At 43.8% G+C, this 27,696-nt stretch overlaps 2 protein-coding genes across 7 annotated transcripts in view; both read left to right on the top strand.

Annotated features, from left to right (window-relative positions):
• The window catches only part of KDM7A (lysine demethylase 7A), an 81,042-nt gene extending 63,202 nt beyond the window's left edge, over nucleotides 1-17,840 (top strand). The window contains exons 12-20 of the mRNA XM_067747186.1: nucleotides 2,006-2,215; nucleotides 3,763-3,887; nucleotides 4,097-4,251; nucleotides 5,514-5,611; nucleotides 6,100-6,248; nucleotides 6,406-6,614; nucleotides 7,937-8,022; nucleotides 10,008-10,281; nucleotides 10,943-17,840. Of these exons, the coding sequence (XP_067603287.1) occupies nucleotides 2,006-2,215; nucleotides 3,763-3,887; nucleotides 4,097-4,251; nucleotides 5,514-5,611; nucleotides 6,100-6,248; nucleotides 6,406-6,614; nucleotides 7,937-8,022; nucleotides 10,008-10,281; nucleotides 10,943-11,037 (1,401 nt within the window). The 3' untranslated portion in view covers nucleotides 11,038-17,840. The remainder of the gene's footprint in view (nucleotides 1-2,005; nucleotides 2,216-3,762; nucleotides 3,888-4,096; nucleotides 4,252-5,513; nucleotides 5,612-6,099; nucleotides 6,249-6,405; nucleotides 6,615-7,936; nucleotides 8,023-10,007; nucleotides 10,282-10,942) is intronic.
• A 7,192-nt stretch (nucleotides 17,841-25,032) lies between these two features.
• PARP12 (poly(ADP-ribose) polymerase family member 12) overlaps nucleotides 25,033-27,696 on the top strand; it is a 50,667-nt gene continuing 48,003 nt past the window's right edge. For 4 of the 6 annotated variants that reach the window (XR_010945654.1, XR_010945652.1, XR_010945653.1 and 1 more), the window contains exon 1: nucleotides 25,033-25,749. Coding sequence is in view for 3 of the 6 variants with exons in the window: in XM_067747183.1 (XP_067603284.1) it covers nucleotides 25,421-25,749 (329 nt within the window). In the remaining 3 variants the exon portion in view is untranslated. The remainder of the gene's footprint in view (nucleotides 25,750-27,696) is intronic. The other 2 variants (XM_067747182.1, XM_067747181.1) reach the window with 2 other exon arrangements.

The following is a 27,696-nucleotide window of genomic DNA, read 5'->3' as shown; positions in this document are numbered from 1 at the left end:
AGGCCCTGCCTGCATGGAGCTTAGTAGGAAGAGGCTGGCCGTAAATATTTTAATGACTCAGGAGTAGAGGAGTGCTCTGAAGAAAATAGAGGAGGGGAAAAGGGTAGGGAGTGACAGCCGGAGATGGGGGGGTGGGGATGGCAGCTTTATGTGGTAGAATGGGAGCAGGTCGGGAATGGCCTTTGGTATCATGTGCAGGCCCAGAGTGCAGCTAGTCCAGGATGGAGCAGGAGAATGAAAGCCTCCATATCAGTTGTTGATCTGAAATTCACATTTACCTGGGCATCCTGTGCTTTATCAGGCCTTCCTGTCTCCAAAGAAAAATATAAGGATTGATAAATTACTTAATGTGTTTGAGTGTTTGCATTCTTCTAGTGGGAATTTGGGTATCAATTAGTGATAAATACATAGGAAGCAAAACAGATGGAGATGAGGCAATTATAAACTCAAGGGAAAGTCAAAGGATGTAAAAGAAAGTAAAGGTAATAATAGTATGTTACATGGCACTGGGTTGTAAATAATTTTCATTGAGTCCAATTTAAATACTGAAGGAAGAGAAAGTGTGTGTGCCTTTAGGAGAGGTGTGCAAAGATTAAGACTTTATCTTATATAGTAGGGATTCAATAATGTCTGAAGCTGAAAAACCAAGAAATAACAGTTTAAACATGTTCTTTAGACATTTGGAGGCAAATAACTGAAACAACAACAACAAAAAAAGCAGCTACAAGAGTTGGAAGGGCTGGGTATATATCCCAAAGAATTGAAAGCAGGGTGCACACACACGTTCATAGCAGCATTATTCACAGCATCGAAAACGTGGAAGCAACCCAGACGCCCATCACAGATGAATGGATGAACAAAATGTGTTATATACATACAGTGGAATATTATTCAGCATTACAAAAGAAGGAAATTCTGACACATGCTACAACATGGATGAACCTTGAAGTTACTGTGTTAAGTGAAATAAGCCAGTCACAAAGGGAGAAATATTGTGTGATCCCATTTACATGTAGTTCCTAGAGTAGTCAGATTCATAGAGAAAGTAGAATGGTAGTTGCCTGGGGCTGGGGCTAAGGAGGAGTGGAGTTATTATTATTATTATTTTTTTTTTCTTTTTTGCGGTACGCGGGCCTCTCACTGTTGTGGCCTCACTGTTGTGGCCTCTCCCGCTGCGGAGCACAGGCTCAGCGGCCATGGCTCACAGGCCCAGCCGCTCCGCGGCATGTGGGATCTTCCCGGACCGGGGCACGAACCCGTGTCCCCTGCATCGGCAGGCGGACTCTCAACCACTGCGCCACCAGGGAAGCCCGGGAGCTATTATTTAAGAGTTTGAGAGGATTAAAAAGTTCTGGAGATGGATAGTGGTGATGGTTAGACAACAATGTGAAATGCACCTAACGCCACTGAACTGTGGCATTTTACACCTTAAAATGGTAAATTACGTATACGTTACGTATAAATTACATATACATATATTATGTGGTACAGAATTCTGTGTATGTTACTACAATGCTTAAAAACTTGAAAGTTGTTACCTCTGGAGAAAGTGAATCAGATGGGGACGAGTAGACTGCGCTTTTCATGATATGCTTATAGAGTTTTAATTTTTAAAGCTACATAGAGATGTGTGACTTTGGTTTAAAAAGCATTTATTGATTTATGCAATTATGTGTGTGAAAGAATTTCATCCTAGGGAAGAACTGGAAGCAGCCTAAATAACTGCCATTACTATTAGGTCAATAAATGATGCCATATCTCTACAGTAGAATGCGGCACAGCCTCTAAAGTGACATTGAAAAGCAAGGAAATATGTTCACAGTATATCACGTGGGGGAGAGAAGGGGAAAAGGTCTCGGCAAAGCCGTTCAAGCTTTATCATTTGGTGTTTTTTGTTTATATGATTAAACTGAATGTGTTTTGTTTTCTAGAATATGTTTATGGCTGATGAGTCAGGTATGTTTGTGGCCTTGTCATAAAAATACCCTGAATTTCATTCTTAAAGGAGGAAAACGGCAAACCAGTTAAATCTCAGGGAATTCCTACTGTATGTCCAGTTTCACGATCCTCAAATGAAGCAGCTTCCCCATACCATTCCCGACGAAGGATGCGGAAACTTCGAGATCATAATGTCCGAACTCCTTCTAACCTAGACATCCTGGAGCTCCACACGAGGGAGGTGCTCAGAAGACTGGAGATGTGTCCCTGGGAAGAGGCAAGCTGCCGTTCCATGGTCACACGGGAGGCTTGGTCGTTTCTGAAAGGCCTTCAGAAGGACTATAGAAAGAGAACAGTCCGGCCGTTCTTGTTGTCTGATCTTTGCTTAGTGCTGTAGGGGTCAGCAGCGCTTCTGCTCGTGACAGGGACATGCTTCAGTGTAGAAGTAGGACGAACAGATCTCATCCGTTTGCCGACATGTTTACTGAGTGCTTACCAAGTGCCGCGTGCTCTTCTAGGCTCTGGAGAAGATACCAGAGTGAGCATAACCTAAGTCCCTGCCCTGGTGTAGCTTCCATCCTAGCTCAAGTTGGAAGGATTGAAGTCAGAGGCAGATATTAAAATAATTTAATTTCAGATAACAAATGTTATGAAGAAAGAGAGCAGTAGAGCCAGAGAATAAAAGGGCTCAGGTGGCTGGCTGCTTTAGCTAAGGTGGTCAGAGAGCCTCTCAGGTGGGTGCATTTGAATGCCACTTACATAGCAGAAGAAGTCAGATGGATACACAGACTGGAGGAAGAGTATTGCAGGCAGAGGGAAGAGCAAGTGCAGAGGGCCTTTTCCTGGCCCAGCAGCAGCAGCATGGATAACTGTTAGGCTGGGAGTCTGTGAAACCCATGACTGCAGTTTGAGAAGTGATGGCCTAATGGACAAAGGGGAGAAGCAGTGGGGCAGTCATGAGCTCAACGTAGGGCCTTTGTAAAACATGCTAATGACGTGTGGTGAGGTCCATATCATCCATGATTTTACATCTTAAGTAGAGGATAATTTTAAATGAATAAGGTAGCAGTATCTCTTCATTAACATATTTAAAGCAGCTATATAGAAATGAGAACTTCCTTAAGTATTTTAAATTTTATATAATTATAGTTATACTGTTTTAAGCTTTTGTTGTTCTAAACCGCCTTAAACCCATAGCCCTCTAGGAGAAGATTTAGCTTATTATAAAAGGTTCTATTTATTATTAAAGAAAACTACTGCCACGAAAAGGAAATATTCTTTATGTATTGAAAACCAGCTACTGTTGTGCCTTTATGTCGCCCGGTGGCCTTTGTTCCCGGTGATAGCAGGGTGGTGACATGTAAATTGCTGGGAGTGCCTGGTGGGAAGACTAGAGATTAGGCCAAAGACAGGGTGACGGGAAAGGACCCAGCAGCTGGCACTTCTGCAGGGAGAAGCCAGGCAAAGAGAATTCAGACACGTGAAGGCAGGACTTCTCCAGCTCTTCAGGTTTTCAGCTCTCTGCAGAGTGAAATGTCCAAATTCACTTGATAGAGATTTCATATTCTGCGTTATAGAATGTGTTTTATAGTTAACTGGCCCTACAGAAGGGTGAACCGGGTTCATGCTTTGGTTTTAGGAACCATTTAGTTTTCGTGCCACACCACTGCAAACGTGCTAGCCTCGGAGGCCGCCCAGCGCTCTTCAGCGTGCAGGACTTGGGGAGGGGGATGGGGGAGGGGGTGGGTGGTATACAGTTCTTTACTTGTCAAGCTGGTATATTTGAGGGCGGAGGTTAAGTAAGTTCTGTTTTTATACTTCAAGGACATTTTGAGCTCTAAACTGAATGGAAAATTCAACAAACATCTCCAGCCATCTTCCACGGTACCTGAATGGAGAGCGAAAGATAATGATCTCCGGTTACTGCTGACAAATGGAAGGATAATTAAGTATGTGAAGTAGATCAAAGTATCCAACAGATTAGTTTTCAGTGGATTCCCTCTGTTCATTTAATCCCTGGTCCAGACCGTTGCACAGCTGCCTGAAATATGGGGAAAGTGTCTTAGTTCTCTATTTTCTCTGTAAATTAAGGAGGGGTACCATTTGGCTACATGGTTGCACTGTTTTCTGACTCGATTGTTTTTCCCACTGTATACAGGGATGAGAGACAACCCTTTACAGATCAGAGTCTTTATACAGCAGACAGTGAAAATGAAGAGGATAAGAGAAGGACAAAAAAGGCAAAAGTGAAGATGGAAGAGAGCTCAGGAATAGAGGGGGTGGAGAATGAAGCGTCTCAGAAACCACTGAACAGTATGTTTGTTTTAATGGTCATTTTAAAGGTCTGCTCGTTACCAATGTGCTAATAATGTGTAAAGTAACTTGCTAATTTTAAAGTGCTTAAATCAGTAGTAGGATTACAATTTCTGTGTCCCTGATACTCTTTTGAGAAGTCTGGAGCATTTCTGAGTCGTCTCCCCATCAGAGAAATGCCAGATGTGACCACCAAGTGAGGGGTGGCGTCCAGGGACGGTGGTATTAGTGACGAGGATGTCGCCGTCCAGTGACACCCTCACCTAGTAACAGTTTTTACAAGAGTCACATGAAGCTCATGCATCTTACGGGCCTCAACTCCAAATAATAAAGTTGCAAGTTTAATCCTATTTCTGAGATAATTTTAGCTAACATACATATGGTTTTCAGAATTAGGAGACATATATAACTGGCTGATCTGAAGCTATTAGCAGTCCGTGTATTGTTTTATTTGATTGCCTGTTGACAAGAAGGCCTCTACTTGGTTATTAATTGGTTATCATCAGTGTGATGAATAGTAACACCTCCTCCTCCTCGAGATCTTTCTTCTTTGAATGAAGTCTTCATTTTCTCAACATTTTTCAGGGCCTCCATATACCCTTCTATCTTAAAAAGGAGTTAAATATTTTAGTACTTGATAAGTAAATGTTCCAGGTGATTAACATTATTTAATCCATGTTGGATACCTCAGTCCTGCTAATTCTGGGTAAGTTTGGTATTGCTGTAGTTGCCGACTCTGCCTTTGTTCTCCTGCCGGCGGGGAGAGGCAGCTAATCAATGGAATTCATCCGACAGTTGTTGAGGAGTGCTACCGGCAAGAGAGAGGCAGGGCTGGAGCCTGCTTCAAGCTTGTTGGATTCACTGTCTACCTGAACGTGTCTTAGGCTTAGGAGAGTTTATTTTGTTTTGTTTTCTGTTGAGAGAAATAATGCACAACGGAAAGTGAAAAGCATCTTGCAAGCTAATTTTAGTGTTAGAGGTTTTTTTCTGGAAAGAAATATAAAACAGTCAACCCACCCATATAAGGATTATATCACCATATTCAACAAATACCCCAGATGTTTTAAGAATACACGTTAATCTGTATCTTGGTCAGTTAGGAAGATAGTACATGGGGGAGGAATGGAATGAAGACAATGAGAGCAGTGAGAAAAGGACAGAGCAGGAGCGGGTGAGGCATCTCACAGAGCTGGACGGGCTTTGGGTGGCACTTTATTCAAATTCTAATGACTCTGTTTTTCTCTCACCATTTTCCTTCTCAGGGTTTTTAACAAGTGTGAAATCAGAACTCAGGAATCGATCATCAGAATATTCTGATATTTCTGATTCAGAAGACTCTGGACCTGATTGCACCGCACTGGTACGCCTGGAACCCTTAACTTAAAGTTATGTGACAAAAAGATGAACACCCACTTTCCTTTACCTAGGAGGAAAGTGAATGACAGCTTTCCCAAAGCCTGTCTCTCTGACCTTTGTGGCACAGGGCCTTCTCTGCAGTGGTAATTATACACACACGTCCCATCATGTGACTATTTACATCTGATCGACATAGCTTTTGTCTGATTTTGGAAAGGGTGGAGGGAGATACTCTTCTCATGTTTCTCGCATTTCTCTCATAGGTTATATTTCATTTTGCCTTAAAGAAAACCTGTACTATGTGGCTTTTTTTAACTAAGGAATTATGTTACTGTAGTTATTAGACATTTTCACTTTTTCATATGAAATACAGAAATAATTCCATGATAATTAAGATTCTCACTTTCCCTAGACGGATAAAGTGTTTCTGGTTAGTTTGTACAGACCTGTTCAGATTTCTTATATAGATTTGCCTCCATTTAATTACCTCAGAAAAATAATTTTACCACTGAAGAGTCTGAAAGTTCAGGTGATGAAAAGAAACAAGAAATTACATCAAACTTTAAGGAAGAATCTAATTTGATGAGGAGCTTCCTTCAAAAGAGCCAGAAGCCGTCTAGGAGCAAAATTCCAGTTAAAAGGTGGGCATGCTGATGATGGTAGTCTTATTATATTGTGATATAAATGATAGGAAAACGTTTGTTGCTTTGTTTTGTTTGGGGTTTTTGTTTTGTTTTAAATTTTACCAAAAATTTTATTAGAATTAAAAAGGTTCTTTTTTGCTGATCCACCCTTTAGGGAGTGTCCTACCTCGACGAGCACAGAGGAAGAAGCTATTCAGGGCATGCTGTCTATGGCAGGGTTGCACTATTCCACGTGTTTACAAAGGCAGATACAAAGCACAGACTGCGGTGGTGAAAGACACTCTCTCCAGGATCCCAGCAGCTGCCGCAGCAGTAGCCATGAGGTTAGGCAGCTGTTTCGCTGTGATAAGCCAGTGGAAAGTGGTAAGAAACATAAACTATAAGTCTCTGAAAAATAACGTATAAGCCCCACCTTAATAGCCCTGTCATCCTAGTTGAGGTTAGAGATTATGAATAAGAACTGTTTATTGCACATCTTTAGTTGGAAATGGTGTTAAGCCTATTGGCAAAAGAATACATAATGTTGACAAATGTAAGATGCAAGTATAAGAACTCAAAATGTAAATTAATGGATTAAGAGTTGTGTTCACTGGCTGTCACAAGACAGTATTGTTTCCCTTTTATAAGTCGGGTCAGAGTGGAGGGAATGTTTTGGTGTCTTAATTGACGTGCTAAGTTTGAACAGTCAACTCTTTTTCCTTTTGTGGAAGCAAGCTTTGAACTGTTACTGCTTGAGGATGTTCTCTCCTACTTGAAAAGGAAGCATTAGGAAAGAGACAAGACTCGGTGGCATTAGCCGTGATGCCACACAGTGTTTTCTTCTGTCTGCCTTTGGTGAAAAATTTTATTTCCCTAAAAATCTGAGGAGGATTGGGCAGAAGATGGTACCACATTAAAACTGAAGTCTGTTGTAGACATTGTGTTCATTCCCACCTAACTGTGTTAACTAAGTACCAGGAGCTTGACATTGATTTCACTTAATTCTCGAAACAACATTTTGGGTGTATGTAATGTAGCTTTAACAGGTAAAGGAAAAAAGACTTAGTGGACTTCACTTGCCCATACTTACATAGCTGTTCAGAAGTTGGAATTTGAACCCAGGACTAGACGGTTTGATCTCAAAATCTTTGCTTATTGTATAAGAGGAAACTGAGGTTTAAAGAGGTTAAGTAACTTGCCTTAAGATGCATGGATAATGGAAGAACTTAAATTCAAATCTGGGTTTGTCTGTCTTTCCACTATACCATTGTGTCTCCCTGTAATCTCTTTGTCCCTTGAAAAGAAAGCTTCTACAGAAACGCTGCCAAATTCAGGCAAACATATGCCTTTATTCTACATGGGAAAATATATTACTTTTAGAGAAAGTATTATTGCACTTGGTTTTACATCTACAGCAGATGGCCATAGAATTTGACCTAGGTCCTCCAGCATCTGGCACAAAATCCTGCCATAGAAAGACAGTCATTGGGAGAATTGAAAGAATTAACGTGTTAGATTGAGAGCCGGTGACTGTTTTGTTTTTGAGAGGGAAAAGAGTGTGGTGAAAGTATAGGAATAAAGAGTTAGTCTATTCATTTCAAAATAAAATGTCAATATAAATTTACTTTCAATTTTAAGTAGCAGGCTAACTTTGTTCTTTATGATCCAGTTTGTGCGAAGATCATTTAATGAAAGCTTCTCTTTAGGGTATCACGTCAAGACTGAAGATCAAGACTTGAGGAGTTCTTCCTGGATTAAACAATTTGATACAACTTCCAGATTTAATCGTCAGGTATATTCAAGGTTTGAAGCGTTCAAATAGATTGTCATTGGCTCCGTTTTGGCTTTCTTTTTTTAAGCTGCAACCAGTAATCAACCACTAGACCTGGAGAGCTTAAAAATGACCATTAAACGCACATTTGAACAGCTCTCCATTTTTAGGGATTCTGATATAATGACTGATGAAAGGCTTATGGATAGAATGTGATCTGGAAAAGAACAGTTTACTTAAGAAAACAGTTAAAAACTCCTGGCTGCCAACACCTTTAGGGTATGTCTGGCTAGAATGAAACATGAAAGGAAAAAAAAAGTACCACAAGGATCCTTTTAGTTTCTGACGTTGTTTGTCAGATTTTTTTTTTTTAATGTTATTTTATTTATTTTTGGCTGTGTCGGGTCTTAGTTGCGGCGCACGGGATCTTTGTTGAGGCGCGCAGCTTCTCTCTATTTGTGGCGTGTGGGTTTTCTCTCTCTAGTTGTGGCGCGCAGACTCCAGGGCACGTGGGCTCTGTAGTTGTGGCACACAGGCTTAGTTACCCCATGGCCTGTGGGATCTTAGTGCCCTGACCAGGGATCGAACCCACGTTCCCTGCATTGTAAGGCGGGTTCTTTACCACTGGACCACCAGGGAAGTCCCTGTCAGATATTTTCAGATACTAAATTTCTTTGAGAATTTGATGACAGTTACGGATTCTCCTTCCAGAAAAATGTCCATCATAAATATGACTTGTGCTTACATTTTCTCATGGTCTGTGCCCACCCTCACCCCAGACCATTCGTTGACTCCAGATTAAGAGTCCCTGCTCTAAGAGAAGGCACTTGATGTTTTAGGATCCTGGTGTATGAATGCTTATACCAAACAAAACGAACCCAAAATACCTTTTAAAAAAACCAAAACTTTACCAGTAGCACCATACAAGGAAAGCAGTATGACCTTTTGCTGCAGACCTTGGAAAATGACAGCCGAAGAAAGAATCAAAATTCTCATGTGTCAGAGTGGAGTCCTCAAGCCTCCCCAACCCCAAGCATTCTCTGAGTAGCAGAAATATGGGTAGTTTTTATGTTCTTCGTTTGGCTTATCTATATTTTCTAAATACTTATCAATTACAGTTATAGTAAGAAAAAGAACCGAGTTATTTTTTCAAGGCAAGTACAAGTTCTCTTCAGGGAAGGATATGCTCCAGGGTCAAAGGTCAGCTAAGAAATCCCTGACCTATTAAGAATTCACTTATTCAGTGTATGATTTTATAGTGCCTCACTGGTTATAAAATTTATAACTCATTAGCATTATAGGATTTAGTATTAAAAGTAAGCTATTATTTAAATCTAATGGTTGTTTTTATAATTGTCTGAAAATAAAGAAGTAGGGGCAGATGATTAGCAAGATCGCCTTAGAGAAGATTGAATTTCTATTGACTGTAATCTAGTGAGGTATTAGAAAGGTATGTCAAATTGAACAGCTGTTTCTTCATGCTCAGCAGTATTTGTGAGACTATTTTAAAGCAAGTCTGTGTTGAATGCTGTTTTTAAAACTTACTTGACTGTTACAGAATCAGAAATTCATTTTAATACACACACACACACACACACTTAAAACTAGCTTCGTGAGACATCACATCTGCAGCATGCTCTTTTCGAGTTTACCTTTCCTTCTCTTTTTAATTCTGGTCAGGACCCTCTCTGTTTTGATTTCAAGACCCACCAGTCATCTGTCTATCTATCTATCTATCTATCTGTCTATCTGTCTATCTATGTTTTCTTCTCGACTTAAATTATGAGGCATCTTCAAGACTTGAATCCTTCAGCAATTCTAGGTTTTGGAATGAGATGGCCCTCAGGAGGGGTGGTTTTTCTGAGGTTACTACATGTTAAGAAAACCCAAGTTCAGTAATCTATTTCTTCTCTCCCTTGAATTGTTAGTGCATAGAGAGGTTAAATACCGTACTTATCTTAAAGGAACCCTAAAAATTCGACCTTATTTCCTTCCTTCTTTTTTAGGATCTAAGTAGAGGCCAGAAATGCATCAGAAAGGAAGTTTCATCAGAAATCAGTCAGAAGGTACAAAGTAGGAATTCTGTGGACAGCAGTGGCTCAAGCCCTCAGAATGGAAAGTATATGCAGAGTTCAAGCTTGATGTCAGGGGCATGCCAGATAAGTAATGGCAGTGTAAGCCCAGAAAGCCCTGTTGGTGAAACTTCCTTTTCAGTGCCCCTTCACCCCACCAAGAGACCTGCATCAAATCCACCCCCTATCAGCAACCAGGCAACAAAAGGTAACTGCTGCATGCGTGCGGGTTAAGTCCATTTCTGACTGTGTATGTTGGTGACAGTAGCAGTTTAGATAGACATCGTCTGTACCCTCACGTTGCTCACAGCCCGCTGCGTCACAGACAGCGCAGCGATAGCAGCAGCGTGCACGGGTTCCCATGGGGACAGAGAAGCAGGACACCTCAGTCAACCCCGAGGAGCAGGAGGGGCTTCCTGGAGGGGGAGGTAGGTCCTGGAGAGGCTGACAGTGGGTTAGCCATGCTGAGGTGGGGGAAGGGACAGGGTAGACAGCACCGAAGGCAGAGGAGACAGTGTGACCCACAGGACAACGGGGAGAAACGGCACGGGGTTATGTATGAAACTGCCCTCAGTTTCATTGCTGAAGCACAGTTTGAGGCAGGATCGGGTAAGAGCTTGTGCTGAAGAGATAGGCAGGGATCAGAGCGTGGGAGGTCTCCCAAGTCTTAGCGAAGGAGGTTGGCCCTTCCCTCTCACATGATGAGGTGGAAGAGTTTTAAGCAGTGGAATTCCAGAAGTGTAACCCTGCTCATTCAAAACACCGAAAAGCCTTTGCCTACCATGTCGCCCTCGTTTAAATCTTCCCGGTGCTGTCACCTATAATTTTCATTGTTATTTATGCTGTTGTTGGTGTTCTGTATGTTACAGGTAAACGTCCAAAAAAAGGAATGGCAACAGCCAAACAACGTCTTGGGAAGATCCTTAAATTGAACAGAAATGGCCACGCACGTTTCTTTGTGTGACGGAGCTGCGGTTGTGGTCACTCTTCCTTTCGGAGACCGGTCTCGGGGTACGGGAGCCTGGAGCTTCCGCGCGCCCCCGCTGAAGCAGTTTGCATGTACCGTAGGGAACACTGCCTGAAGAACAAAATGAACCTGATGCTGCATTTTCACTGTGCCACACCCACTCAGCAATAACCATTTTGGACCTGGTGGGGAGAGGAAGAAGGAGGGTAGAACCTTAAAAAGAGACCTTGAACTGGAAAGGGTCTCTTGTCAGGGCTTGAATTTCATTTTGTTGTTGGTAGTGTTTTGATTTGTTTTCTGTGGTAGGGTAAAGAATTATCAATAATTTATTTAACAGATTTTTTTTTAAAGTTAACAGCTTTTAAATTCTTTCTTTTTTAAAGCTATTTATTTGGAAGATTTCTGGAGAAATATCTCACTAATTTAGATTTAAGAATGTGAAGGTTTTTAAATTATTTTTGATAGTGTGTGTGTTACATGTGGGGAAGAGCCACGGTAACAGTAACTAGTCTGGACTCTTAAATTTGCTATTCAGGTTAAAGTCTTAAACAGGGATTTGATGCATTAATTATTTTAAATTAAGATGTATATGAAAATCATTTTATTTTATATAATTCATGTGTTTTTTATAAGCTATTAGCTTCGCTTTTGCTAACATCCAAGGTGCATACTGTTATCCAGGTCGATTACCTATATCCCACCTTCCCTCTGCACTCCCCATCATTTCATAACGACACAAGACTCTTCTCTTTGCAGGGAAATATTTCATAGCCAATGTGTAAGAACTACATAGAAGACCCCACATGTCTCATTTCATTTGACATTGCAGTTTTCTTCTAAATAGAAAAATAGGCTTCTTGCATTTTCATTTTTTGCTGATGATATCTGGGTCCCAAAGAGTACAGCTTTAATATCTTTTTCCTACTTGTGGGAAAAGTATTATAAGTTTGGTTAAATTGTCATGTTTGTAGTTTTTCAAATACATTTGTAACTACAGAGGGCCTTCTTCATACTACTGGTATTGGAGGGCAGGACCAACACCTGCCACAGAGGTTATATTTTATGACGCTTTTATTCTGTATACCTAATTTGTTGGAAAATATGAAATATGGTTTGACTTAGAATATTCAAATCTGCATAATAAGCCGTAATATAATAAGACTATACTATATTAAGTTGTATAGAAGCAAGCATGTTGGAGTAGATGATTTGGGTGTGTGTGTGTGTGTGTGTGTGTGTGTGTTTAGTTTTTTATTTCTTAACCTTCTAAAGAATTATTTAAGATACGGATTTGGAGTAAAATGGGTGCTTTTTGCAGTTTCTTCCATCTATCCTAACTTAACCAGTGCATAGTGAGGTTAAGTATCTGGTTGAGCTTTAAGGAATCATTTCTCTCCTTTGTGCACAACTTTTACTAAGTGCCAGTTTTCAGTTGCTTGCAATAGCTTATGTTTTCCTTTTCCTCCCCCCATGACATAAAAACAAGTGATTTCTGCGGGGGGGGGGGGGGGGGGGTGGGGCGGTGGAGATATTCCCAGTTCTGACAATAGAGCATTTTACAAGTTCCTACAAAGAAAATATAGGCAAATTGGATAAAATTTATTTTTATGGAGAAGAAATACGGCCATATTATGGGTTTGTCTTTTTTTTTTTTTTTACTCAGCAAGGTAGCAGGACTTTCCCTTCTGTATTAAGTATCACTTGAAGAGCTAAGAAAAAAAAAAGTCTATACCATTATCTTTCATGGTCACATTCAAATGTGTATTTTCAAAGAGAAATATTTCTTACTCTGCCTTCGTTCCAATATTTCATGGAATATATATGAAATATCTTACAAATGAGCCTTTTTGGTCCAAGTGACTGGACCACTGTCTGGGTCTTATCTGGGTGTCAGGGAGAAGAATTTTTATGGGAGTACTAAATGTCTATAATAGGCCTACTTAAACTCTGTACTCTATGCCAAAACTAGGCAGAGATAGGTACAGTCAGTCATTTGTTGGTCATCAGAGCTCAAGACGTCAAAAATGTGGGTCTGCCTGTTTCTCCCACCTTCCCCACACAATATATTACTGTGATGTTTTAGTTTTCTGTAGACACCATTTTAGTGTTAAAATACACATGTTTTGGTGTTAGTTTAAGCATTGAGAATTATAATTTCTTTTTCCAGCTACATTATGATTTGGGTTCTTTTGTTGCCTTTACATTTTTCACAGCTCTAAGTATTTTTAATTACCTTTTTTTCCTTAGCTATAAAAATGAAAATAAATAATTTATTTTTATGAATTAAAATTGTAGCCAGTATCTGCCCTGTGTACTTAGGCTGGTAAATACTAATTTTAAGTAGCCAGTATGTTGAACTTTTAAGTGAAGGAACTGTGGATTCATTTTTGGCAGTGTTAGCCCATTAACTGGCTAAGTTCAAAAAACTTTCAGTAACATGAAATAACCACTAAAACAGAATACATGTAATCTTTTTGTGTATTGGTAAAAATCCAGCCACTGATCCAGTGACTTCCTTGTCAAACCTCTTGTAAAATCACTGGCTGTGATGCATCCCTTTATCTTGTGGAAATGACAGAACTTTGAAGTAACAGCATCTGGACTCGACTGCAATAGACAGCCTTTCTCTCAGTCTCATTTATTATGTGTTGTATAGACCCTGCAACCTAGGAAGACACCAGTGGTGGCATTTAGCTAGTTATAAGCAAATACAAATTATGTCAAACACTTACGATTTAACATATGCAATTTTAAGTGTGGTAGTAGGTAATCATTTTCCTGTATTGATTCAAATAAGTGACTTCTGTTAACCTGGGATCCCCTGTACTGTAATTCATAACGTCACATAATATTACGCTCTCCAGTATTGATTAACGGTGTAAACTGTACAAAGCTGGCAGTTTATAATAGTTCAATACCTAGAAATACTTTGAACTTCATAAGTATCAGTTAATTTTTAAAGCATACAGAATTGAAAATTCTGACCGAAACCATCTTATAAACTCAGAAAAGAAGCCCATCTTTGTCACTACTTAGCACTGAATACTGCTTTATTTTTTTTGCTCTATTTTTTAATAATCCTAGTTATTGCCTTTTTAATGAACTCTACTGTATTTATTCATATGAGATCAGCAGGTATTTATCAGACATCTACTATGTGCCCAGCACTACTTAGTACTGTGGGGGGCATATAAAGTTGAAGCTGTATTGTTTGCTCTTGAAGGTATCTTCTCCAGGAAATAAGCAGTATTATTTTCACTTCTAAGCAAACTTAAGCAAGAGGGCCCATTCATAAAACAAAACTTTATTAGTTTTAACAGAGATACACTATACAACTGTAGAGGTAGAAGTAAAAAAAAGTTTTTTTATATTTTCAAAATTTGAAAAACATTTCAAAAGTTAATAATTAAATGTTTGTAATCATAGGGGCATGTTATAGCATGAAAGGGAGCAGAAGACCTCGGTGTTTGTCCAAGTTCTGCCCTTTATGTTTCAGCTCTGTGACCTTGAAGAAGTCATTTATTCTTTCTGAGTCTTAGTTTTTGCATTTGTAAATTTGGATCAAAATGCAGTTAAGAAAAACACAGAAAAGCATTCCTTAATCTTAACACTTCATATTTGCAGAGGATTTATCATTACTTAAGTTACAGCTGACAACAAATGCACATTTATATGCTTTTTTTTTTTTTTTTTTTAGCGGTACGCGGGCCTCTAACTCTTGTGGCCTCTCCCGTTGCGGAGCACAGGCTCCGGACGCGCAGGCTCAGCGGCCATGGCTCACGGGCCCAGCCGCTCCGCGGCATGTGGGATCCTCCCAGACCGGGGCACGAGCCCATGTTCCCTGCATCAGCAGGCGGACTCTCAACCACTGCGCCACCAGGGAAGCCCTATATGCATTTTTAAATGAAAACTGCTGTTACTCATAAAATTTGCTTCATATCAAATATATGCCCAGAGCTTGCTACCTAAAAAATCTGAAGAATCTCTAACAAGATGCTGAATTAAAGTCAAAATCAGTGCATGAAGTGAAAGAAAAAGGGATGAGATACTTTATGGATAAGAGTGAGAATGTTTATCCTCAAGTAATCATTAAGATGATTTAAAGTAATTAAAAGATAATTTTAGGTTTTTCTCAAAGAGTACTGCTTCATAGATTCTGCATACTCTTCAGGGCACTAGCATAAGGTAAAATAAGTCATGGAATGAAAATGATTTAACAACCATCCATGGTACTAGAGCAGGAAAATAAGATGGTAGATAGATGGGGATCAGCAAAGACAGCTCTGAGTTGGCCAACCATGGCTCGTTGGGTAGAGAGAGAAACAAACCACTGTAGTGTAGGGAGACTCGGCCGGATTCTGCTTTTTTCAAGAAATGCTCTTTATAGTGATTAGTCAACTCCCCAAAGAGCTGATGAATAATTGTATGGCCCAGTATACTGCTGCCAGAAGTAGCTATTGCAGTATGTAAGCATTTTATGATTTCATATTAAGAGATGAGGGTTTTATATAAATTTGAAATTTTTTCAAAAGTTCGTTTTTCACGTTAATTATTAAGCTAATTGCTTCCTCCGAAAAGAGAAGTTAAAGATCACCAGTCATTTTCAGATGCCGTAGACCTTCATCTAAAGCAGTTTTGAGAAGGTTGAACATCAGATCTTTAGCTTAAGAAGAGAGACAAATGAAACCCAGCGAGGGCAGTGACTCGCCTGGGGTCACAGTGGATCCCAAACCTCTGGTACTTTGCTTCCTACAGCAGCCCCTGTTCTGTGACACTGTGAGGCCTCTGCTCATCCTGTGGCGGGTGATGTTGATACACTTTCTAGAAGCCAGGTGGAAAGAAAGGGGAAGAAGTCACATACTACTCACTACATTGCTGTTGAACGTAATGTAATTTTAATAATGGAGCCTTACTAAAAGCCCTTCCGTTATTTTTGCTTTTTTTTTTTCAGTGAACGTCATGCCGTAAGTCAAATATTTGCTATCCCTTACATAAAAATTTTTTAAGTTAAGGATGTTAAGAAGCAAATGCCTGTTTTCAAAGCAATTAGCTTATTGTGACTGTGGTTTTATTCTGTTATGGTGGGGTTTTTTCCCCTTTAATGGGTGTGGGAAAATAATACTCATTAAGCTGCATTCTACCCCTTAGAGTCTCCCTCTCACCCTTCCTGTCCTTCCTAGTGTCCTGAAGCTTTGTCTTAACAAGCGCAACATTACATTTTCTTTGTTAAAGCCTTTTTGAAACTGTATTCAGTGATTCTTCCAACAAGTTTATCTGCTCTGCACTATTTCACTAATAAACCCTGGCTACCACGTAGCCCCTGACCTCCAAGTAGCTTACCTATGCAAGACCTGTGACATCCTGAATTCACTTTTCTTTATTTCAGAAAGCACCCCTAAATGGAACTTAATCAAAGATAAACCTTGTCTCCACCCAGTTTTATTTTGGCCATTTCCTATTCAAAATGTCAGCTATTTTCCCCCAAGATTTTTCACCAAAACAGTGATCATAAGTGCTGGAATATATACTATTTTGCAGGAATAAAATAACCCAGAAATACTCTTATATTTCTTTGGTGGATTTTGGTTGGTAACTGTTACCAGCAGGAGGTGTAATGTATAATGAGGAGTTGATTCCTTGCCTAGAATCATTTCTTCCCTCTAAGAGTCATAGGATTCACCTTTTATTTTTACAAAGCATACATGTAACTTCCACGTTATAGTCAGGGACCTGAGGTGTAACTTGCTAAGTGAACCCCAAGGTTATTTTATCTTGCAAAAGAAACCTAAACCAAACTAAGGGCCTTACATTTATGGTTTAGACTGAATCAAAAGCTGTAACCTCAGTTTTTCCGAAAACAGCTTCTGACTGCAAAGCAAGTCATGCAGTTGTTAGGTATGAAATAGCACTGATCAGGAAATGCACATGCGTCTGGGCAGACTGCATTTCCTTCCGAAAAGACTTTTCTACTTTTAATATAAATTAAGCCATAACAGTTTCATGCTGTGGAAAGAGGGTGAAAAGGTTCATTTTAATGAGATTATATGATATGAACTTTCACATTTACTGTGAAATGTCGAACTTTGCCAGTGCTTCAGCAGGTTTGTTTGATTTGGGGGGGGTGGGGGGAGGGTAAAGGGTGGTGACAGGGAGGGGTAGTATTGGTTTTAGGGGGTTTAAATCTGTGAAATTTGAAAAGGGACAGTTGTTGGCTATGGTATTTACTAGTTTTGTAGTAATGTTTTGCTAGCCTGACTGACTTTCCTGAGCTGATTTTCATGCCCATGGTCCCAGGTGACTGTTAGCCTTTCTCGTTCGGGGTGTCTGCAGAGTAGTGTCTTGTTGTGTGTATAGGCGGTCAGTGTGTGTGCACATGTGTGTCCTTTGAATAGAGAAGCACACTGTGTGACGACAGAGTGAAGTGTGGCTGGGAAGTGGGATGCTGAAGCTTTAAGAGCATTTTTTTCGATTCATAACAGTATTTCCCATCTTTTGCCTGCAGGCAGGGAAAGTGTACAGTATTTATTTTGTTTCTGTTCTAAATTTGTAAGTTTTTAAGTAGCTTACATTGGTTATTATAGGGGAGGACAAGTGACTTGTTTAAAGTTGTATTTGGTATTCCTACTTTCCAATTTCTGTACTTTAAAATATTGAAATTAAAATTGGTATTAATTCTGTTCTGATTTTTTTTTTAGCACTCGGTGTAGTTTTTGCTTATTTTGTTTGAAAGCATAAATGTTGAAAGTTATATAAAATGTGTCTTTGAAAGAAAAAAATCTGAATTCTATATCCAGCTCTGACTTTCTGTTCCCTTTTTCTGCTTATTGAGTCTTGGGAGAATTATTTAAGAATGTGAAAAACTGTGTCAAACTTATGCTCCTTACGAGTTCTGAAGGTTTCAACGTAAAAAGTAATGCGTCTTATTGCTTTATGGGATGCGCTGCTGGGGAAGCAGTTACTGAAACAGAGGAACACAGAGGGGTGACTGGGGAGAAAAGGCTGCTCTGTGGCCACGGGTGCGGGTGCTTCCCGACGGTCACTTAAGAGCCCTCGTTGTCCCCAGCCTGGGCCCCCCCCCGCAGACGTTTCCTGAGCACCTGCAGAGTCCCGGGCCCAGCTCTAGTGCCAGAGCTACAGGGTGAACAAACAGCCCCAGTTCTCAGGGAGCTTCTGTGGCTGTGAAAGGCGAGGGAGAGCGAGGCGCCCTGGGCCTGGCTGCCTCGTGCAGGTGAGCGCGGAAGTGCAAGTTTACCGAGGAGGACCAGGGGCCTTCTGGACACGGTGCTCTGGGGGCTCCCAGCTCCAGGCCTGGGGGGATCTGAGTGTGCCGGTACAGAAGACCCAGGAAGCAGGACCAGTGGGGGCAGCGCTTCAGGGCGGAAGAGGGGCCTGGGAAGGGAGCGGGGAGGAGCAGCCCGAGCGGCGCTGGTTTCTGGAAGGCAAGACAACCGAAGGGCCTGAGGCCTCAGCTCTTTCACTGCCCAATACCTGCAAGAGCGTAGGGGGTGCAGAGGGCACACACCTCAACAGCCTCACAGGAGTGCTACCCAGGGCACGTTTACACCTCCCCTTTCTACTTCCTGGCCTGCTTTCGTCCAGCTGATGGAAACCCGGATCTGAACAAATCTGTTCTTTGGTAAAAATCCGCATACTGTCTGTAAGCCTTTGGGCGTGTTGACCCTTCATTAAGCTCGTCTGTTAGAATTGATGATCAGGACGTGCTGTCCTTAGACTTTAGCCGGATTTCCGTGTTTCTGCCAAGCAGTGAGACGGTGAGATACACCAGTAGGGATGCGGGGCGTCGGAGAGTGCGGGAGGGGTGGCGTCTTAAGTCCTATGCAGGCAGGCAGGGTTTGGAAGACGAGCCCTCGGTATCTTTGCTTGAGTCCTCACTGTGGACCACGCATATTTTCCTTTCTTCCTCACAGCAGCCCAACGAGCCAGGTGCTGTCCTTCCCATCCTGCAGATGGAACCGAGGCCAGAGGGTAAATGACGTGTCCGGGTTCACACTGCTAATGAGTGGGACTGAGACTGTAATCAAAGCCCAACTCTAAAGGCCGTGTTATTTCTCTGATTATTTTTAATTATTGTGTACTTTCAGTTATTGAAAAGGAATAGATGGTCTTTAGGAAAGGTTTTGTTCAAAAATTGTCTTTGTAGGCACCCATTCTGAATCAAAAATGTATTTTCCTACAGACGTTTCCTGTCACTCAACTAAAGTTTTGAGTCTGTACTTCCCCAGGAGCTGGGCACACATGAAAGAGTGCGGTTTCTCTTCTAGGACCTCACCTTCTAGTGAAGTTCGGGCTGTACACAAGGGACACGTGACACATGAACCGAGCATGAATTCCCACGGTTGCGGTCCCCAGGGTCTGCACAGAGGCCGTGCCTGTGCACCCTCCGCGGGCCTGCGCAGCCCCTGCGGGATGCGGGGATGTGGGGATGTGCTGATGCCTCCCGCGCTGCCCCTCGGCCCTGGTGAGTGGCTCGGCCCTGGTGAGGAAGGAGAAAGAGAAAAACGGTTCTGGGTTCTGCCGGCGCGAACGCCTTCCGGACCCTGGCTCCTCTCTCACCCCCACTCCCATCCACGTCTGTCTCCTCATCTTCATTCGCTTTCGGTCTCCCCCATCTCCCCTTCCTTGCCGGGCTCTTCCCACCCTCGGTCCCAGAAATACTCTTTAGGCTTTTTGAAGGGCTAATTCTGAAGTTTCGTAGATTCCCATTCCTTCCATGCCAGAGCTGGAGAACAATAAAGGGCCTAAAAATAGACAGTAATATGTGTAAATTTCCTAAGTTTTTCTAAGGCAAATATAACCTGGGACAAAAGATTCACAAGAATAGTAAGAAATAGTATTTGACCTTCCCCTACACATTTATTCTAGAAGCTTCCATACCTAGGGAACTTGAGATACATTTCAGGTTCTGGAATAACGCACACCAAGTTAGTGGTGGCCGGTGACCTCTGGGGACTGGGAATAGGGATGGGGAGATCACTGAGGCTGGGAACTTGCACACACTTTGGTTTAATGATTTTTGTTTTCTAATTCAAATAAAGTATCAAATCTGTAATTAAAAAAGACAAATGTGTTCTACCACAGGGTATGGATTAGCTGCCCTAAGGAGGCTAATTGTACCATGGTACACATTCACACCCATCAGAAGTCAGGCCCTGCTGCTCCCTGGGGTTCTGCACTGGTGACCTAGCAGGGCTGGGCTGGGTCAGGATGCTGCACGGGACACAGCAGGTCACCGGGGGGAAACCCTCCCTCCTCCCCAGCTCTCAGCCTTGTCCGTGCTCCCATCGCTGTGCTTCTCACTCAGCAGTGTCCCTTGTTTTGTCTGAAGAACCAGCCAGCGTTTAGGCCTAGGACTACATGTATTACTCTCCTGTCATCAGCACCTCCCCAGAGTTTGGCATAAATCTCACTAAAAATACATTGAATAGACACATGAACAAACACAGATAGTCCTCATTTTCATGATTCCCTCCCCCAATCCCTCCCTCCCTTAGAACCTGAAACAAAACTTTATGGTAATGCTTTGCAAACTTTACTGTATATAGGTGTGACTTGATTTGAAAATACAGATTATACTAATGGTTATTGTGTAAAACTACAAAACAGATTAATTAGGTTAAGAAAGGATTTTTTTTTTTTTTTTTCCTACCAAAAGGAAAGGAAGACGTGCTTCCTGAAGGAGTTACTGAATTCCACGGAGCAGTATTTTCAGAGCTTTGAGGCAGGACCCTTCATGGGTGCTGCTTGCTGTGCTTTAACTCCTGGGCAGGGTGATGATCAGGGAAGGGATTGCTGTGTACTCCCCTCCCACCCAGAGACCAGCTCTGTGTAAGGCAGGGTATTGGGAGGGCAGTGTTGTCAAGCCACACAACAACAAAGTCCTGTTATACGGTTGCTCAGACAATGAGACTCCCACTTCCCCATGATACACACTAAAGAGGGGTCACGCAGTGACTGTTCCCAGAACAACTGAGGTTTGCCCACGGTGACTGCTACTTCCCACAAACAGTAGAAGGACCTTTCAAAACAGGCTCAGTCCCTATAAAAGGATTTAATTGCCTCATAAGCAAGTCTCTACTATGTTTCAAGTCACCACTCACCATCTTCTATCCTCCCAACTCTTTTACCTTCTGTGTCTTCACTGTCATTTGTATAATTTGTATTATTGTCTTTATTTATTTATTGTCTTTATCACGTGTCATGTATTCCCCCATGTTTTCATTCCTGCAATGGTTTTTTTGGTCTAACTTGGATGTCCAACCCCTGATCTTTCCCACTATCTCTTACACTCCCTTCACCTTCGCTCTCCTTCCAACCCAGATTGGTTTCCATGATCTATTAAGACAATTTCCCCTTTGCAAAGGCCCTCTACAACTTGTCCTGATCTCCCTCCAAGTTGTTCTCAAAAGGTAAAAGCCCAATCCAAGTTGAACCCAACTTCCCTGCAACTCAGAAGCAGCTAATCTCTGCTGGAAAAAAAACCAATCGCATAACCAGGTTGACTGGTTTAAGTTTAAATTTATGATCCTCAGACTTACATGGGACTTAATATTGTCTAGCATGCCTGTGTTTTTGTGGGAAACTTGCTCTTCCATTCTCTGAAACAAGCTACGATCCCGGGCTTACATCTTCTCCCTCCCTGGTCTCCACTCTAGCCCCACTTGCAGCTGAGAATCCTTCTTCACATCTCACTTGGAAAATAGAAGTCTGAATTAGTTTCCCGGGCTGCAATAACGAATTACCACAAACTGGGCTTAACACAACAGAAATCTATTCTCTCACAGTTCTGGAGGCTAGAATCCGAAATCAAGATGTCGGCTGGGCTGTGCTTCCTCTGAAGGCTCCAAAGAATCCTTCCTTGCCTCTTCCTAGCTTCTAGTGACTGATGGCAGTCCTTAGCCTTCCTGGATTTGTGGGCATCATTACAATCTATGCCTCCATTGCTATATTGTAAGCAGATAAGGTAGGGGATCCCTGGAGAAAGAAAACCAGGCATGGCTTTCTTTTTTTTTTTTTGGCCACACCGTGTGGCATACGGGATCTCAGTTCCCCGAACAGAGATTGAACCCATGCCTGCTGCACTGGGAGTGTGGAGTCTTAACCACTGGACTGCAAGGGAAGTCCCATGGCATGGCTTTCTTGACACGAGAGAAACCATTTTAGGCCTAAGCCATTTTGAGATCTAGGCCTGGACACAATGCTTGCCCTTGAACAGGTCTCAGTAATTATGGTCTTAAGGGAACAAAAGAACAAACTGTCATTAGGCAAGAGAAGTAACAAGAGCAAAGATAACAAATCAGTTGTAAAGACTCTCAGTTCTGTTTCAATGGTAAAGACTAGTCTGAAGCACTTACTTGAGCTGTTTTGCAGAATTTAAACCCCCCTCAGGTGCTCAACCACCAGATAAACTGGAACCTAAGGGATGATACTGTTGACTTTTCTGAACCTCAAGACTTCAATTAACTAAAGCTTGGGCTCTGTCAACTTGGCCCCAATACTATGCTGACTTCTGCTCAAGCCCTTTCATGAACATGCACTTACCCTTAGCTTAAAACTTCCCCAATTTTGCTGTTTGGGGAGACAGTGCTTTGCGAAAGCTCTCCCGTGTTCTCCTTACTTGCTGCAGGTAATAAATCCTTCCTTCTCCCAGTCGATCTTTGGCTTGGTTGTATCTTTTGGCTCAACACCCAACCAAGAAACGAACCCAGTTTTCGGATAATAGCATCATCCTTCCTTTCTTTTTTAAAACATGTTATTTTTATTACAAAACAATACTAAAACCACAATTAAAATTTAAAAGTTAAGGGAATTCCCTGGCGGTCCAATGGTTAGGACTCAGTGCTTTCATGGAGGGTGGGGCCCAGGTTCAATCCCTGTTCCAGGAACTAAGATCCCACAAGCCTCATGGTGTGGCCAAAAATAAATAAATAAATAAAATTTAAAAGTTAAATTAAAAATAAAATTTTATTAATAATTTTTTACACAATTAAAAAAATTTACCCAGCAATCCCACCACTGGGTATATACCCAGAGATAAACATAATTCAAAAAGACACATGCACCCCAGTGTTCATTGCAGCACTATTTACAATAGCCAGGACATGGAAGCAACCTAAGTGTCCATCAACAGATGAATGGATAAAGAAGATGTGGCACATATATACAGTGGAATATTACTCAGCCATAAAGAGGAACGAAATTGGGTCATTTGTAGAGACGTGGATGAACCTAGAGACTGTCATACAGAGTGAAGTAAGTCAGAAAGAGAAAAACAAATATTGTATATTAACACATATATGTGGAATCTAGAAAAATGGTACAGATGAACCGGTTTGCAAGGCAGAAACAGAGACAGAGATGGAGAGAACAAACGTACTGACACCAAGGCGGGGGGAGGGGGGGAATGAACTGAACTGGGAGATAGGGATTGACATGTACACACTAATACGTATAAAATAGATAACTAATAAGAACCTGCTGTATAAAAATAATTTTTTTAAAAGAATTAAAAGAACAATTAAAATCCAAGAGAAAAATTGTCCCTCATCCCATCCCCTAATTAATTCATTTTTATTTGTCTGTGTTACTATCTACTCTTGATCCATACACTTAATAGATTTTTGCACTTTCGTAGTAATACTATAAATAGAATTTTATGTTCATTTTAAGTTAATGTAATACTATATCTTTCCCCCACAATTCTTCCGCCCCTCAACTTTCCTTTCCCACTTTCCCTGTACCTCCTACTGCGTACTCTCTACAACCAGTGTCAGTGCCAACAGCACTGGGTCCTTCCTCAGCTGTCTCGACGCCCATTCAAAAATATCCCGCCACATTCACACACAAATGGGATTCTCTTCTTGCTATCGATTTAAACTTTTTTTTTTTTTTTTTGCGGTACGCGGGCCTCTTACCGCAGTGGCCTCCCCCGCCGCTGAGCACAGGCTCCGGACGCGCAGGCCCAGCGGCCATGGCTCACGGGCCCAGCCGCTCCGCGGCACGCGGGATCCTCCCAGACCGAGGTACGAACCCGCGTCCCCCGCATCAGCAGGCGGACCCCCAACTCATTGCGCCACCGGGAAAGCCCTAAACATTTTTATACAGCTTTCTTTTTTCACTTAACAACACATCGTGGATGTCTCTCTAGGTCAATAGGCAGAGATTCAATGCACGCTGGTTCGAGCTGTGTTAACAGTCTGGACAACGATCAACCGCGTTGCTCCCAGAACCCTTCCCCCTCCACACAAACGCTTTTATACATAACTTCTTTACCGTTCCTTTGACTTCTAGAAGATTCTCAGAAGAAAGATTTCTGGGTCAAAGGTGACGCACATTAAACATGTAAATTAATTAATTTATTTATATTTGCGGTACGCGGGCCTCTCACTGCTGTGGCCTCTCCCATTGCGGAGCACAGGCTCCGGACGCGCAGGCTCAGCGGCCATGGCTCACGGGCCCAGCCGCTCCGCGCGCGGCATGTGGGATTTTCCCGGGCCGGGGCACGAACCCGTGTCTCCTGCATCGGCAGGCGGACTCCCAACTACTGCGCCACCAGGGAAGCCCCATTAAACATTTTAATAACTATTCCGGGATTACTTTCCCAAAGGGCTCTAACACTTCACATTTCCATCAGCGACGCTTGTGAGGGTCCCTGTGCCCCCAATGGCCTTTAATATTCCATCTTCACTCAGCAGGGGTGGGGAGAAACGGCTTTTATTTTTAAAAGGATATACCCTTTCATGTTTAAAATAAGTGATTCACTGCCTGCACTGAAAAGAAGGCTAACACTTAAGCCCGTTTTCCAATTCAGCGTGATTGCTTTCCCCTGGCGAAGCCCCTGTTCCTCTTTCCAGTTTCCCTGAGCGTCGTCTAGAGCTCGGCTTCCGCGACGCAGCCCGGCCGTTTGCAGGTGGGCGTTCCCTGCCGCGCCGCCTAGCGCCGGGGGCAAAGGTGCGGGGTCAGCTAGCCGCGCTACTTCCCGAGGCCGGACTCTGAGGGGGCGGCGCGCGCTCCCGGGCGGCCCCACCCCCCTCGTCCAGGCGAAGGCGCTTCGAGAACGCCGAGCGCGGCCCCCAAGGCTGTGGTGACTCTTATTCTTTCACCACTTTGAGGGACCCGGCGAGGAATCCCCGGGACGCCAAAGAAGCGGCTGCGGACTTCCGACGGGGAGGGCGTGAGGCCTAGAGCCGCTGGGGGTGCTGGGGCCGGAAGGCGCCGAGCCCCGCTCAGCTGTGGGCCGGGGGCGTGGCGAGGCCGGATTCTGTTTCCCCCCAGGCCCTGAGGAGCTTTCGGTTTCATTTCCGGCCGGCGTCTCCACCTCGCGGGAACCGCCCACGCCCCTCCAGTCCCAGGCTCGACGGCCATGGCTCCCGACGCCCTCCTCCGTGAGGTGACCCAGGCGCTGTGCGCGGCCGGGGGCGCCTTGGAGCTGGAGGAGCTGCGGCGCCGCTTGCGGGCGAGCGTCGGCGGGGACGTGCTGGAACGGCTGTTGCGGGAGCGTGGGCGCTTGGCGGTGGCGCGGCGGGCGGCCGGGGACGGCGCGGCGGCCGTCGAGCGTCTGGTGCTGGCCGTATCGCCGCTGCGCGTGTGCGGCGCGTACCAGGGCTCGAAGCCGAGCTGCGTGGGGCTCTGCGCTCAGCTGCACCTCTGCAGGTTCGTGTTCTACGGCAAGTGCAAGATCCTGAGGGACAGGTAAGGCGCCGCGCCCCGGAGCCCGACGAGGGGAGACGGCCTCTTCGCTCCCAGCCCGGTCGTGGCCCTTCGTAAATTCGGGGGCGACAGTGAGGTGGCTGTTCCCTGGCCTCTCCCCGGAATTCCCGTCAGCGAACATTTATCGAGCATTTACTGAATCCCCGGAACTGTGCGCCGGACTCCGCGTCGAGCGGTGTCCTCTGGGCCCCTGCGGTCTCGGAGGGCGACTTAGAGCCCAGCAGGGGGTGGGACTCCCTGGGAGGGGCAGTACCGGGGTGGGGCTGGAGGGCGTTGGCCGAGGGAAGAGGGAGGGAGCTCCAGAAGGGAAGGGGCTGCGGCTGACTTCTGCTCGGAGCTCCAGAGCGCCCCGGGCCCCAGAGCTGGCCGTGAGGGCCCACGCAGAGGCGGGATCTGTGCCCAGCAGCCGACGGACTCTTGTGAAACCTTGCTTACAAGCCGGCAGTGGCTTCTGCTGCATTTAGAATAAAATGCAAGCTCCTTACCGTCGCCCCTCAGGGAACTGGTCCCTGCCGGCCCTCCATCCTGGTCCCCTCCGTTGATGCCTTTCTGGTCCTGGAACACTCCCAGTCTATCTCGTGACCTCTGCTCTCCTGGACCGCCTTTCCTGGTTTGCCTGCTGTATCGTTCAGGACTCAGGCATCACTTTTCTTCCTCTCCATCACATTGTTCCGTTTACTTTTCTCATAGCGCCCGTCATGGCCGCGCATTCCTTCAGTAGAACTGAACACTCGGAGAGCAGGGGCCCCTCTGTCTTGGCCCTGGCTGGCCTTTTCCGGCCCTTAGCTCTGTGCTCTGCGCCTGGCAGGTGCTCAGTGAGATTTGTGGAGTGGATTAATGAGGTTAATGCTAAAGAATTTGGACCTCACCCTGAAGGTGATGGGGCCCGTCAAATGGCAGGCGGGTAGCCATCAGGTGTGCGTTTGAGGAAGAGATCTTAGTGGCGCGGTGCTTATTTAGAGGAGGATGTGATGCAGACCTGTTCGGAAGCTAGCCCCGTTATTTAGAAGAATTAGTTTCTTTTCTTTTTTCTGCCGTAACATGGTGGACGTTGTTTGTTGCTCACATCAGGTCTAAGGGTAAGGTTTAATAGTCAGCATGGGGTAGGGACCTTGATGTACGCAGTCATTTAGGGACCCAGGCTGGCGGACCTAGACTCTGCCCTCCTCACCCCATGGCTCCTAAGGCCATCTGGGTATCAGGTTCCGAGGAGCAGGTGGAGGAGATGGAAAGTAGAGAGCTGGTGGGAGGTTTTTATGGGCCGGGTCTGGAATGGTAGCTATCTTTCTGTCCATGGCACCTGCACCACAGGATGTCTCATGACTCTGCCTGGGTGCAGGGGGAGCTGGGAGATGTGATCCCTGGGAAGCACTGTGAAGAGGAAGGGACATGTGTGTGAGGAATTTGGGAGAGTTGGTGAGAGGGTGGTGACAGGATCCAAGAGGCGATGACTCATTTTTCTTTATTAGTGTTGACACAGAGCTGACTTCCCTTTCTTACTGTTGACAGAGAGCAGGAGAGGGTTTTGTTTCAAAGTGTGCCCAGGGGGTAGCTATCCAGGTCTGAAGCTTGGGAGGATCACCAGGGCCCTGAGATGCTAGTTTTGGGACTTGCTGGGCAGTGTATGCCATGGCTGCAGCACCAGGAGTGGGTTTGATCCGGGTGGAGGCTGAGAGTGGAGGGAGCCCTGGGGCAGTCGGGCCCGCAGGGGGAGCTGGTGGAGAGGCAGCACCTCCGGGCGGGCGGAAGGAGGGCACACCTGGAGAGGAAGGCAGACGCAATAAATGGTGGATGGAGGGACCTAATGACGGGGACCACTGGTGGGCCTTATTAATGTCCGTAGTGGGTAAAATAAAGATGGCAGCCCTATTAGGCTAATTCCCAAAATTTGGGGTCAGATTTTATTTGTCTTGGAAATCTGGTATTTAC

Source organism: Pseudorca crassidens, chromosome 8 (assembly GCF_039906515.1).
Source record: "Pseudorca crassidens isolate mPseCra1 chromosome 8, mPseCra1.hap1, whole genome shotgun sequence".
Taxonomy (NCBI): Eukaryota; Metazoa; Chordata; class Mammalia; order Artiodactyla; family Delphinidae; genus Pseudorca; species Pseudorca crassidens.
This window is presented reverse-complemented; position numbering and strand designations above follow the sequence as displayed.